The sequence below is a fragment of the Martes martes genome (assembly GCF_963455335.1).
Source record: "Martes martes genome assembly, chromosome: 2".
NCBI lineage: Eukaryota > Metazoa > Chordata > Mammalia > Carnivora > Mustelidae > Martes > Martes martes.
In genome coordinates this window covers 15660640-15672937 of record NC_137889.1, presented here as the reverse complement: position 1 = coordinate 15672937, position 12298 = coordinate 15660640, and the positions used below count along the sequence as shown (strand labels likewise).

General features: G+C 38.3%; 1 protein-coding gene across 1 annotated transcript in view; it reads right to left on the bottom strand.

Moving 5' to 3' along the window:
- Positions 1–2769: 2769 nt before the first annotated feature.
- The window catches only part of SNX25 (sorting nexin 25), a 122521-nt gene continuing 112992 nt past the window's right edge, over positions 2770–12298 (bottom strand). The window contains exons 16-19 of the mRNA XM_080797277.1: positions 8712–8778; positions 4561–4742; positions 3934–4034; positions 2770–3371 (exon numbers count right to left, since the gene is read on the bottom strand). Coding sequence (XP_080653403.1) covers positions 3291–3371; positions 3934–4034; positions 4561–4742; positions 8712–8778 — 431 coding nt within the window. The 3' untranslated portion in view covers positions 2770–3290. The remainder of the gene's footprint in view (positions 3372–3933; positions 4035–4560; positions 4743–8711; positions 8779–12298) is intronic.

Genomic DNA, 12298 nt, shown 5'->3' with positions numbered 1-12298 from the left:
CCGAGATCACATCAAATATGGAAAACCATTCCATAAAGCAAATACCTCTTTCTTTTCTTTAAATAGAGTGTCTAAAAGACTTAGTGTAGTCTTAGCTATAATTCCTTCAGGTATATGCTCAAACATAAAAAACGCCATTTGCAAGTTTAATTCCTTAAATTTCTTTGACCCTTATTTAGTTTGGTGAATTTTGGATAGATTATTAATTTTAATTTGCTGTCATTTAAAATTTTTAAGATGCACTAAACTAATACGAAATAAAGAATTTTAAAGAAATTTTCAAATAATGTTTTTAAATAAATTTGTGTAGCATTTATACTTCTGAAGAAATTAAAACTAAGACTGTACTAAGTCTTTTGGGACATCTTGTATTCTTAAAAGACATTCTTATAAATAATTGGTTAATTTATTAAAAACTTGAAAAAAAGTAGTTTTAAGAAATTGCTTAGAATCTTGCCTCTCCATATCTTCCCTTAAAGATCTTAATGAGTAAAACCACTGCTATATTCCTGATAACTGGTTAAGCGAAATGTTTCTTTGTGCTTAGACTCATTTTCTAGGTTTAAAAAAACTTAGATGCATTTCAAAGCAAGATAAAATATGAAAAAAATCTCAAATCATCTATCAATATAAGAACAGTAAATATGCTAAAAATTTAAATTAGCAAGAGGCTTTCCTTACATTAATGAGATCTGTGAAGACAAAAGTTAATCATCTAAATAGTACCATCCAGATGGAGAAGATGGTGTAGCAGTGTACATCTGTGAAACAAACACACTGGAAACAGTGTCTTCCAGATACCTTCACAACACCTTCTCTGAAAACACACCATACTGATGTGTCTTTATTTTATAAATCACAATCATCCTTCCCAAAAGAGGATCTAAACAAGGTCTCATCTTAGTATAATTAATACGCTGGTACCAGTCACTGAAGAAGTTCTGTATGGCAGAAATTGCTGGTTCTTGTTTTGTACTATGGTTTTTCTATATTACTTGAACTTCATTTTGTCTCTGTATAAAGAAAAGCACTTTCCATAGACTTAGGTCTGTGTGATACCCTCAAAAGATCACATACTTCTCCCTTAAATCTCTTAAGACAGAGAAAATTAAACCATCCCTGAAATCTAATCCTTTTCTTTAAAAATCTCTACTCAAGAGTCTCTATTCTCCCCCACTAATGTTTCAATAGCTCAAGTCCATGACACGATTTCATAATACCTAGCTTAAATCTCTTTCTACAATATAAGTCCACTTACTTCACTCTTGTTCTCTTAATACCATCCATATATAATATTCCTTCAACCATTTGACAATCTAAACTCCCAACCCGTATTCTTTTCTCCACACTGAATCCAGTCCCTTAAGCTTTTAAGAATCCTAAAATAGGAATGTAATATGGCAGTGCTTGTTGGCTTTAACTGCACACTTAATAGATATGCTTTCTTTCTTCATCCCAAAGTCAAGACTGCTTTATAACTGCTATTAAAACATAGGTCTGAGAAATTCCAAATGTAGGAATTTGACAGGTGTCAGATGGGGTGAAACGTTACGCTTAACTATCTTCAGTGAATCCAACATAAAATTTAAAGTTTCAGTTTACTGTAGTTACCATAAAGCTGGTACTTGTGGCATGAGGGAGCCCTTGTAAACTACCACTGCTGCAGACCGTGGTATACACCGTGACCGGTCAGTGGGGTCAGTCTCTTTAACTCAAGTGAGTTGAGGCTTCCAGATCCTTAACCTTAAAAAAAAAAGAAAAAAGAAAAAAAAAAAAAACTCCTAAGATTTCTTATAGCTGTTACCTCCTGAAAACGTTAAAATTTATCTTAAAAAAAGACTGAAGACTCAAAATAGTGATTTTTCTCACGTGCAGTATACACTTTAACAGCTATGGTTTCATTATGCATAAGGTGGACATTACCGGTGACTGTGTTAGGATGAGTTCCTGGGGTTCTGTGGTCTCAGGTTGCTTCTCTTATCTGAGTGAAGGATAATTCTTATTCATCCTGAAGTGTCAAATATCCTCCTGGTTTGAAAAAACAATCAAAGAGCTGTGACTATCTTTATCCCAAAGATGAAATTTGGTTTACTAATTTTTAATTGTTTACCTTTCATTCTTACATCCCATATTGAGGACTTGGCAGGTAGGATCTAGCAATGCCATAATCGATACCACTTTAGTATAGATACAGTATTTTCTTTCATGGATTTCAGATTGAATTTTTGCCAATTAGTTGTATTGTTTTCAATGTTCCTGGGATAGTGGGGAGGACAGTTATAGAAGGGAAAGTGTTTTATTAATATTGCATAATAGATGGTGAAAAGTGATTGACATGTTCATGGCCCCATTATTAATAGTCACACAAAGTGACACCTATACCCTGGATCTCACACAAGGCCCCGAAGAGTCCACAAGACTTGATGATGAAATCAAGTCCCTCAAGTCCCTGAAGTAACTTCCCATCTGCGTTTCCCTATCTCATTGCTGCACATCCTTCAAAGTTCAGCTCCTAGCCCACTCTCCCAACAGATCACTTCAAACATGAATTTGGCTCTTCTCATTCACACTAAAAATTTTATTTTTCACATATTCATTCTGTGTTTGGAGAAAGGCAGCCAACTTTATACTTCCTTGCTGAAGTATTTATGTGCACAGTGCTTTTTACCCCCTCCCAAAAAAGGTATCTGATAAATACTTGAACTGCCTGAAGTGTTTCAACCTTGTTTTTTGAGATGTAAGTACCTCACACATCATAGAGCTCAGTGATCCATTTTTGTATTTTATTGCTTCAAATGCTTCAAACTATGGGAAATCTTTGGTAAAAATAAAGACAATAAAATTTTCACAATAACTTTCCACAAAGCATTGCACAACAATGTTCTTTAGTACACATGAAATAATACAGGAATGTTCAGAGTCCTCAGTGAGGAAAGTAGCTGTACAATAGTCATAGTTCTTCATTTTAAAACAAAACTGTTTTCATAAATATTTAAAATATTTCCTAGGTTCTTATCACATATTAACATTTGTATTTCAATCAGTGTGTTGAACTTTATTTATCTTATTATTAAAATAAAAACAATAGTTACAGAAGTGTGTTTTTCTGTTGCCTATGACGGCATTAAGTATCCCCCCCCAACCAATTCTGCTCACTTCACACAAAACTAGAGGGAGGTAACTAACATAAAAATCAATATGGTTCTCAACCAAGCCCTCTGCGGAAAAGAGGAAAATATTTCATGTCTATTGTTACACAGACATTTCTCTGGTGGTTTATTTGTGCAGTCTCAAACTTGACCAGCTTTTAGTTGATCTAAATGACTTCTCAGCTCAGGACACAACTCAATTAGCAGCAGTTCCATCAGCACCTGAACCAAGAAAGAAGAAAAAAAGTAGGAAAATATGGAGTTTCTTTTTTTTCTCTAAGGGTTTACTCATAATATTTATGTCTTAAGAGAAAGTCTCATTTTAGGTCTGAGATGATTCTCCATGAACAAGTTATTCTCCAATAAATAGGACTAATATAGTATAAACTCCATTTAGTATCAGATTGATTCATTTCGTGGTCTCTTTGCCATTATCACACCATCAACAATAGTTAATATTGATAATTATAATCAGACAGATGACTGGGAAACAGTTTGCTTTCCCGAAATAAAATTAAACAGTCATGCAAAAATGTCACATGCATCTCTCCCATGATAGAACAGGAAAGCTGCACGCACTGGAGGCACTCTTTTTCTTTTTCCAGACTGAACAACTGAACAGTCAGACAGATAAACAAAAATGAAGCCAAGTAGATAATGGGTTCAGAGTTACAAGTAACAGGAATGATTAAGTACACAAGGGGTTAAAATGAACTCCCATTTGTGAACGGAAACGTCAGATTGAATTAATAGCTGGTCCTCTGGTTGGCTTTAAATTACTCACATATAACAGATGCTTATTGGCTCTTGTTTCTTGCAGTGCATTGAATATTTTTATTATACCATGCCGGGCATTTTGCTGTCCAACAAGGCTCTGAAGCGTATCTGAAAGATTAAGTTTACATTCTGTGCTGTTACCAATAAAGTACACAGTCTATGCATATCCAGTGAAGGAAACAGTACATGATGTATATGGAACAAATAAAGGCACTGGGGCATGAGGAACATGAACGACTGGTTCTTTCAAACATTTAAAGAGAAAATAACTTTATTTAGAATTTTCAACAGAAGGCATTTTAATTTTAGGCACTACAATTTTAATATATTGCTACCCAATTAAAAAATTAATCTCTCTGAACAGTGTACTTTAGCAGGATTTTTAAAGCACAAAATTTATTATCTGTCCTAAAACATTTTTCTAAGTAAAAGAAAGCATTATAACCACTACTGTTCTTATTAAGATTCTCAGTATAATTTCTTAGCAAAGGACATGTTTTAAAAGGAAAAAAAAAAGTGTGATCATTTTTCTTGTAAATAAGGTTTCCTGAGAGATGTAAGTGGAAAACGCCTTACTAGGGTTAAAGTTCGCCCTTTATCTCTGTATTTTTCAGGATCAGAAGCCAGGTCTCACCTGGGATGTTTTCAAGCAACTTCTGCTGTGCCCTCTGCTTTGTGGCCTGACTGTGTTCTTCGCTTCTGATTGTGGTCGGTGGCGCCAATTTCCCATTTGGCCAAAAAGCATCCCGGAAAACATTGATGTAGTAAACCAACATTTGCTCACTGAAAATCCAGTTCACTGTGTCCCGGATTTGTCTTTTAAGAGAAAAATATTTCTTGGATGAGGTTTTTAAAAGTTGGATACTCTATTCTCAAAAGGCATTTATCAATGGGTAGGTGAAGATACAGCCTGATCTAAATGTTTGATGAATAAACTAGGAATTGGATTTTTAAACTCTGGCTCTGAAAGGTATTCTTCATTTTGGTGGTACTGGCTGACAGTTTATTCCCAGAGCTCACTTTTCTGTTGGTACTGACCTCTCCAAATGTCTACCATGTAGTACCCTGCAATCGGTAAGGACAAGAACCCAGAGGAGACCGACTGGTTTGAAACTTGCAGCTACTTTAACTGTGCACAGTACTTAACTCACTAACTTCTCCATGGGGTGGTATAAATTGAAAACATAAATCATTTTAAGACTGTTAAAAGTGGTCTGGAAAGCTTTCCTGAGCTCCTGAAGTCTTGGGGGAAGAACCTGGCTTTTTCACTAGCTGTCTCTTGGCGTTGCTATGGCAGGTCACGCTAGGCAGAGTGCCCTGACCCAGGGTAAGCATTCCACATGCTCACTAGGCAAGGGGGGAAAAAGATACTACCTTTCTTTCTTTTCTTTAAGATTTTATTTATTTACATGAGAGAGAGAGAGAGAGCGCGCGCACAAGCCAGACGGTGGTGGAGAGGCAGAGGGAGAAGCAGACTCCCCGAGGAGTAGGAAGCCATGTGGGGCTCTATCCCAGGACCCTAAGACCATGACCCAAGCAGAAGGCAGATGCTTAACTGATGAGCCATCCAGATGCCCCAAAATATTACCTTTTGCCTTAAAGTGGAAGCCTTCGAAAAGATACATTGCGGGGCGCCTGGGTGGCTCAGTGGGTTAAGCCTCTGCCTTCGGCTCAGGTCCTGATCCCAGCGTCCTGGGATCGAGCCCCGCATCAGGCTCTCTGCTCAGTGGGGAGCCTGCTTCCCTCTCTCTCTGCCTGCCTCTCTGCCTACTTGTGATCTCTCTGTCAAATAAATAAATAAAATCTTAAAAAAAAAAAAGAAAAGAAAAGATTCATTGCTAGAGTATTCCACACTTCTCTGGGAATAAAAGTTGGGCAGACATTTGACTTGCACAGTTACAAATAAATGGCTTTTATCTGGTTATCCAGCTCTTCCGCATAGCCCTATCTCATTAGTCATTAGTAAAATGCTAACCCATTCCAGGATTTCTGCTGTCAAGAGACAAGTAACACAGTTCAAAGAGCCCAAGAGCAGTTGTGAGGTTGGAAGGGGAAAAGGGGGAAAGAATAATCTTGACAGTGACAGAAAATCTTGAAATTTCAAATTCAATTCATGAATAATAATAATAAATCAAAAAGCCTTCAAGAATCTGACTTCCTAACTATTTAAAGAAACAATGTAAGGCTTTCAGAAATAGTATCTGAAATAGAGGTTTCAAGCCCTGGTACTTTGCACAGGAATCAGTTACTATTGATGTCTATAAACTCCAACATGAGTCAAAACTATGTTAATTCTGTTCATAACTACATGTCTCCTACGATACTTCCCTATACTGTTTAGAACTGGGCAATTCAGGGATGCCTGGGTGGCTCAGTTGGTTAAGCGTCTGCCTTTGGCTCAGGTCACGATCCCAGCATCCTGCCCCACAACGGGCTCCAGCCCCACGTCAGGCTCCCTGCACAGCTCAATGTCTGCCTCTCCCTCTGCCCTTCCCCATCTCCCCATGCATGTGCTCTCTCTCAAATGAATAAAAAAAATCTTAAAAAAAAAACCTGAGGGGACCTGGGTGGCTCAGTGGGTTAAAGCCTCTGCTTTCGGCTCGGGTCGTGATCCCGGGGTCCTGGGATCGAGTCCCGCATCGGGCTCTCTGCTCAGCAGGGAGTCTGCTCCCTCCTCTCTCTCTGCCTGCCTCTCTGCCTACTTGTGATCTCTGTCTGTCAAATAAATGAATAAAATCTTAAAAAAAAAAAGATATTGTTTAAAAAAAAAACCCTGAGCAATTCGTTTCTAGACCAAATAAAATAATTTTATTAATTTAATGGGACTTCTGCTTTAAGAGAGAACCTGCCAAACTCCTACCTTTAAAAAAATCTACATGAAAATGCAGACAGCTTGTTTTTTCTGTAGTCTTGCTTTGAGTCACTCACTGGCACTACATGAAGAAATTAAGTAAGAAAATTTCAATTTGCAATTTAAAATTAGCTAAGTGACTCTCACAAAAGGCCATCACCTAAGTATTTTCTACCAATTTAAGTCTGACTCTCAATTAGCCAAAACCATAGGAAGCTTTTGAATCAATTCTGGTATGTGAAATTATAGTTGGTACAAGGCAAGAGGCACATATTGTACTGCTGCTTAATTTTATGATGTGTCATCTCTGCTAAAGGCAAAAATAGCAAAGGGCCAGGTGCTCCGTCATTTCTCTACCTGATAAAAAGCCCACTGAAATGAACAGCCTGAAAACTCCAAGTCCCATGAAAGTAACTGCCAAATGTATTCACTGCTCACAAACCACGACTGCTCATTTTTAAGTAAGAGCCACTATCGTAGATAGGAGCAAGGAAAATATGCATGGTTTGCTGAAACTGAAAAGGAAAACAAATTAGCAAGTATGGAGTACTGAGAAATATAGGGCCGTGGTGGAATTTTCTTTATCTAAGGCCTGTCTATGTCAGTTAAGAGGCTTGTGTTAGACTGAAATGGTAAGTTATACTGGCCATGTTTCTGATTAAAACAAAAGCTTAGATAACTAAGTAAACTAAATAAGACATTAATATCATTTTTTTCCTGCCTGTTTCTTATCTTTATTTTGTATCTAAACACATAGCAGGATCTTAGTTAATATTTGGGAAAGAAGTGCCATCATTTCAGATATAATATTCACCGAACCTCACTGTGACATATTTTTTTCTTTTTATAGTCTACACACAATCCAGGAACATACACAGCATGTATCATGTAATTAGTTACATTTTCTGGCTTGATACATTTTATAAATGTCATTTTTTAAAGATCTCAGAAATTGGAATGAACTTTTGCTTATGACCAAAAGGAAAATATATTCTATTTGTGAATGAGTCAGAAGATAACCTGTTCTTCACTATGTTTTCCTTAAAAAGTTATGATAAACATATGTACGAGGTTACTGTGGTGGTTTTGACAACTGATCTTTCACATGGGAAAATCTGATAATTTCATCTTGAAACATATTTTGCTGTGATTTCTCCCCCCTTATCTTTTAGCATAAGTTATTCACATTTTTATTGTGCAGGAAGTCATGCTTATCTCTTGAAGAGCACTGGATATAAACTCTTATGTATAGCTTAGAATATACATATGGCTTATAATACTGTTTATTTTATACACATATATCTCAATGGATGATATTAAGATATTAACTATAAGAGCAATTACTATTTTAATGTTACCACAACTTGGAAAAAAAGAAAACATATGGTTTGCATTTCCCTCCAAATAAATATATGTCATGTGATGCTCATCCTACTTTCATTTTGGGTTAGAGCCTAAGCCGTAAACTGATTCCCATCATATAACATAAAAACGCTGTATCGAAGATACCCCAACTGGTCATCATGATCAAAAGAGAACTTCACAGAACTTTTTTGTTTTTGCTTTTGTTTTTTATGTTTTTAAATAACCTCTACACACTCAATATGGGGCTCGAACTCACAACCACAAGAGTCTCACACTCCACAATTTAAGGCAGCCAGATGCCTCTGCAGAACAGTACTTTCCAGCCCTTTCAGCCAGAATGCTGAAGCTAGCTGAAGCTTTGATCATCTAGTTCATCATGCGTTCTATGGGAGAAATTATTTCAGAAACCTGTCTCTCTATCCAATCTTAGAATCATTGCAGAAACAAAATGAGAAAATACAAAACCTTCAGCTAGAGAGATCACTGGCTACCATACCACGAGTTTAATAATTTGACCATTAAGGCAGAAAGTAAGGCATGAACTCAAATACTAATGTCATGTAACTCACTTGTTGATGGTTCTTCCAAATGTGACCTGAACAAGAGCAATTAATGTTCTTCTCACCCATTTAAACACTGAAATAGAAATCAGAGGAAAAGAATTTGCATAGTATATCACAATGATGACATTTTCACAACTGCAAAAAAGCATAAATTCTTATCACTTGACACAATCCAACTCCCGACACCAAAGTCAAGACTATGATACCTGCAGAATCTGGGTCTAGGTTAGCAAACTTCTGCCCCCCAAAATTCTCCTAAGGTTTCATTTTCTACATAGCAACTGATGAGAGAAAACTAAGTTTTTATAGCTTTTCAATGCCTGAACAACCAGCTGAGCTAGCAAGTGGAAATAATACTTTATTTCACATGTCTCCGGGCTACTTAGACGTCTGTTTTCTTCTAGCAGACAGTGCAATGCCTATTTTAGATTTCTCTCTGGCTTGTCGAACCCAATTTTCTCACACACTGCTCTGAATGAGAAACATCTGTGGTCCAATATTGACAAATATTTTGAAATATTAATGAATGGGTGGGTCTAACTTCCCATTTGGATAGTAGTTTGTAGATCACTGCAAATTATGTATTTTATGCCTTTGGAAGAAAGGTGAACTTCGAAGAGCTGGGTCCCTGAGTGAGAGCTGGGTTCAGTGCTCTCTTGGGCCACCTCGCAGAGCTGCTGGGCACAAACCACCTTCTCTGAGCCTCAGTCTCCTCATCTGTTCAAGGAAAGAGTAACATGTGGTTTTCTGCTTTAAGGATCTTGTTGATATTTTATGCGAGTGTTGTGAAAGGTTTTACAGATCTAAACTTTTATTACTAACATGGAGAGATATTTTTACAGGTACCAAATATGAATATAAGCCAAAAGAAGGCAAACAAATGCTATGAGGGGGGTGCCTGGGTGGCTCAGTCGTTAGGCGTCTGCCTTCCGCTCAGGTCACGATCCCAGGGTTCTGGAATCGAGCCCCGCATCAGGCTTCCAGCTCGGCAGGAGGCCTGCTTCTCCCTCTCCTACTTCTCCTGCTTGTATTCCCTCTCATGGTCTCATTCTGTTAAACAAATTAGTAAAAAATTAAAAAAAAAAAGTAAGAAAGAAAGAAATGCTATGAGGATATTTCCGTTCTGCAAATTGGAATCTAAACCAAGTTTTCCATCTATATAAATTTCCATTCATTGAAATGTTTAGCTATTCACACATAAGCAAATGAGAAATTCAGGCTTAGCTATAAGAGCTCAGGGTTCCTGCCCAATTAGGAAAACCTAAAAGAACTAAGTTCACAAACACCTCCGTACAAGGAAAACCACCCAAATAAAATCAACAATTAACACAGACTTGAAAACATTCTAAAGTTATTTCTAACTTTTTAGATGGACCTAAATGTCCAGTTAAAGTAGTGTTATTAATCTTTCAAGTAAGAGTCAAGTCTTGGAATCAGAACTATGCTTCAAGAGTGCCTTTAATTTTTTATGGAATTCAGAGCACACTGAGAGCAAGTAGACATGTTCACTTTAGGCTGTCATTTCGGCTGGGAGGAGCAAGCCTGCCAGTGCTGATAACTTCACTCTGGCTTTCTAGGGCAGGAGAGAGGCAGCTCCATGCAGAGGGTCTGAGGACATAGGCAGCTGTCAGAAGAATGCCTGATAGACGAGCGACAGTTACTGATTTTTTAAAGGCTGTCTCGCTGATGCCCTTTTGTACACTGAACTAGAGCAGGAACCACAAAATGTCTTTGGTGCAACTTCTCTCCCATCACTGAACTGTGCCTTTACTACTTTCTTCCTAGCCTCTCTTGGTCCCCAGACCCCAAACCACACAGGAAACAGCTCTAGTATTTCTTCCAAGGACTCATTTGTTCAGAGACAGAAGCAGCTGCAGCTACTCTAGAATTGTGCTGATGGCAACGATATCACATCTCATTATAAATGATGTTCTATTTATTCCCCTCTGAAATGTCACTGGCAAAACCAAATATGCTTCTGAGCAGGCATATGATGGAGGAAATCCATGCTGCAAAGAGAAAACTTTGTCTCTCAGTCTCTGGATCACAAAGAGCACACTGCCGAAAGGCTAAAACACTGCTTCCTCCACTCTGGGAAACAGGAGGATTCACGATTTACTGGGCCAGATCTCACTGAGGAAGAGTCAGACTTTGGGTGGAGAACTAGTTGTTTCTGCCTACGTTGAACCAAGGCAAACATCAGTTTATACCTTAGAGTGTCTAAAATATGGAACAGGGACAGCTTTTTCATTTGAAAGCATCTCTAGCATTTGGATGATATTCTCTCATGGATATTTCTTAATTTAACTATCTCCCACTTCTAAAGTTCAGCTTAGTTCCAACTTTTCATTACTGAAATGATGCTAAAACGAATACCCCTTTATGTATAAGTCAGGCCTGTAGTTTAGACTTGGGTTTACTACTTAAACGTGAAGCACATTGTTGGAATTCCTGTGTTGTAAATTCACCGAAGGAAGACTACATCTGATACACTTCTGTTTCTCCTACAGAGTGGTATCTAAAACGTATGTTCCCAAAGTATTGCTGATTGTTTTAGCTTTGGCTTATTGATGGCCAAAATAATTAATTCTGGCACTTAAAACTCCTAGCCCACGTTCTTCCCCCCAAGGGAAGAGATGCTAATCTGAACAGACAGAGCACAGGGCAGTCAGTCACAGGGCAACACACCTAGCACTGGTTGGTGGCATTACTGTGCTTTGCTAACCCTGACTCCTCTCCCACGCTTCTCTTCTAGGTGGGGAGGTGTACCTTCAGGCACCTGTCCTAGCTCTAGCTAGTCATGAGGCTCCAGGGACACTGAGTACACTGGTCTCATGACTTAGAGTGTTGGGGGCCTATGGAAGCTGTGGGTGGACAGAGGGTCCTATTTAGGACTCAAGACATGCCCAAGTAGTATGGTTTGACCTTTTACCCAAGGACCACTTTGGGAGAGAAGCACCTGTGTGGGTCTTAATGAGAGTATTTTCACCCTCTTTTTGCTCTTGTTTCTTCTAAGTACATCTCCCTCAAGTACTACTAGGGTAACACTTCTCAACTGGGCACTGACTCTTTTGGACAGGCCAACTTTGTGTTGTGGGAGGCTGACCTGTGCATTATAGGAAGTTAAGCAACATCCCTGGCCTCTACCCACAAGACGCCAGTAGCACCATTCCCCAAGCTGTAACAACCAAAATGTTTCCAGATATCAGCAACTGTCCCCTGAAGGACAGAACTCCCCCACCCTTCCAGTGGTAACCACTCTTCTATGGGAACAAAGGTGTAGTTGAAGGGCAAGGCTGAAGCACGCCTGTGTCCCTGACCATAGCATACCCTACCAACACCAAACCTCACCTTGAAAAACACGGCTCCTTCCTTGGCTATGCAAAATTAATTTTTGTATACCTTTTGGGGATAAAGCAATGAGGCCATGCTAAATCACAGAGAAGAAATTCAAGGCATTCTATCTATATTCAGAGGAACATTGGTATACAGCAACTCACCCAAAGTTCTGCAAGTGCAGAGATAATTATCTGTCTTAAGATCATGGCCTCAGATTCTACCATGGTGTCTCGTTGGCTCTTGAAAGTATTTGT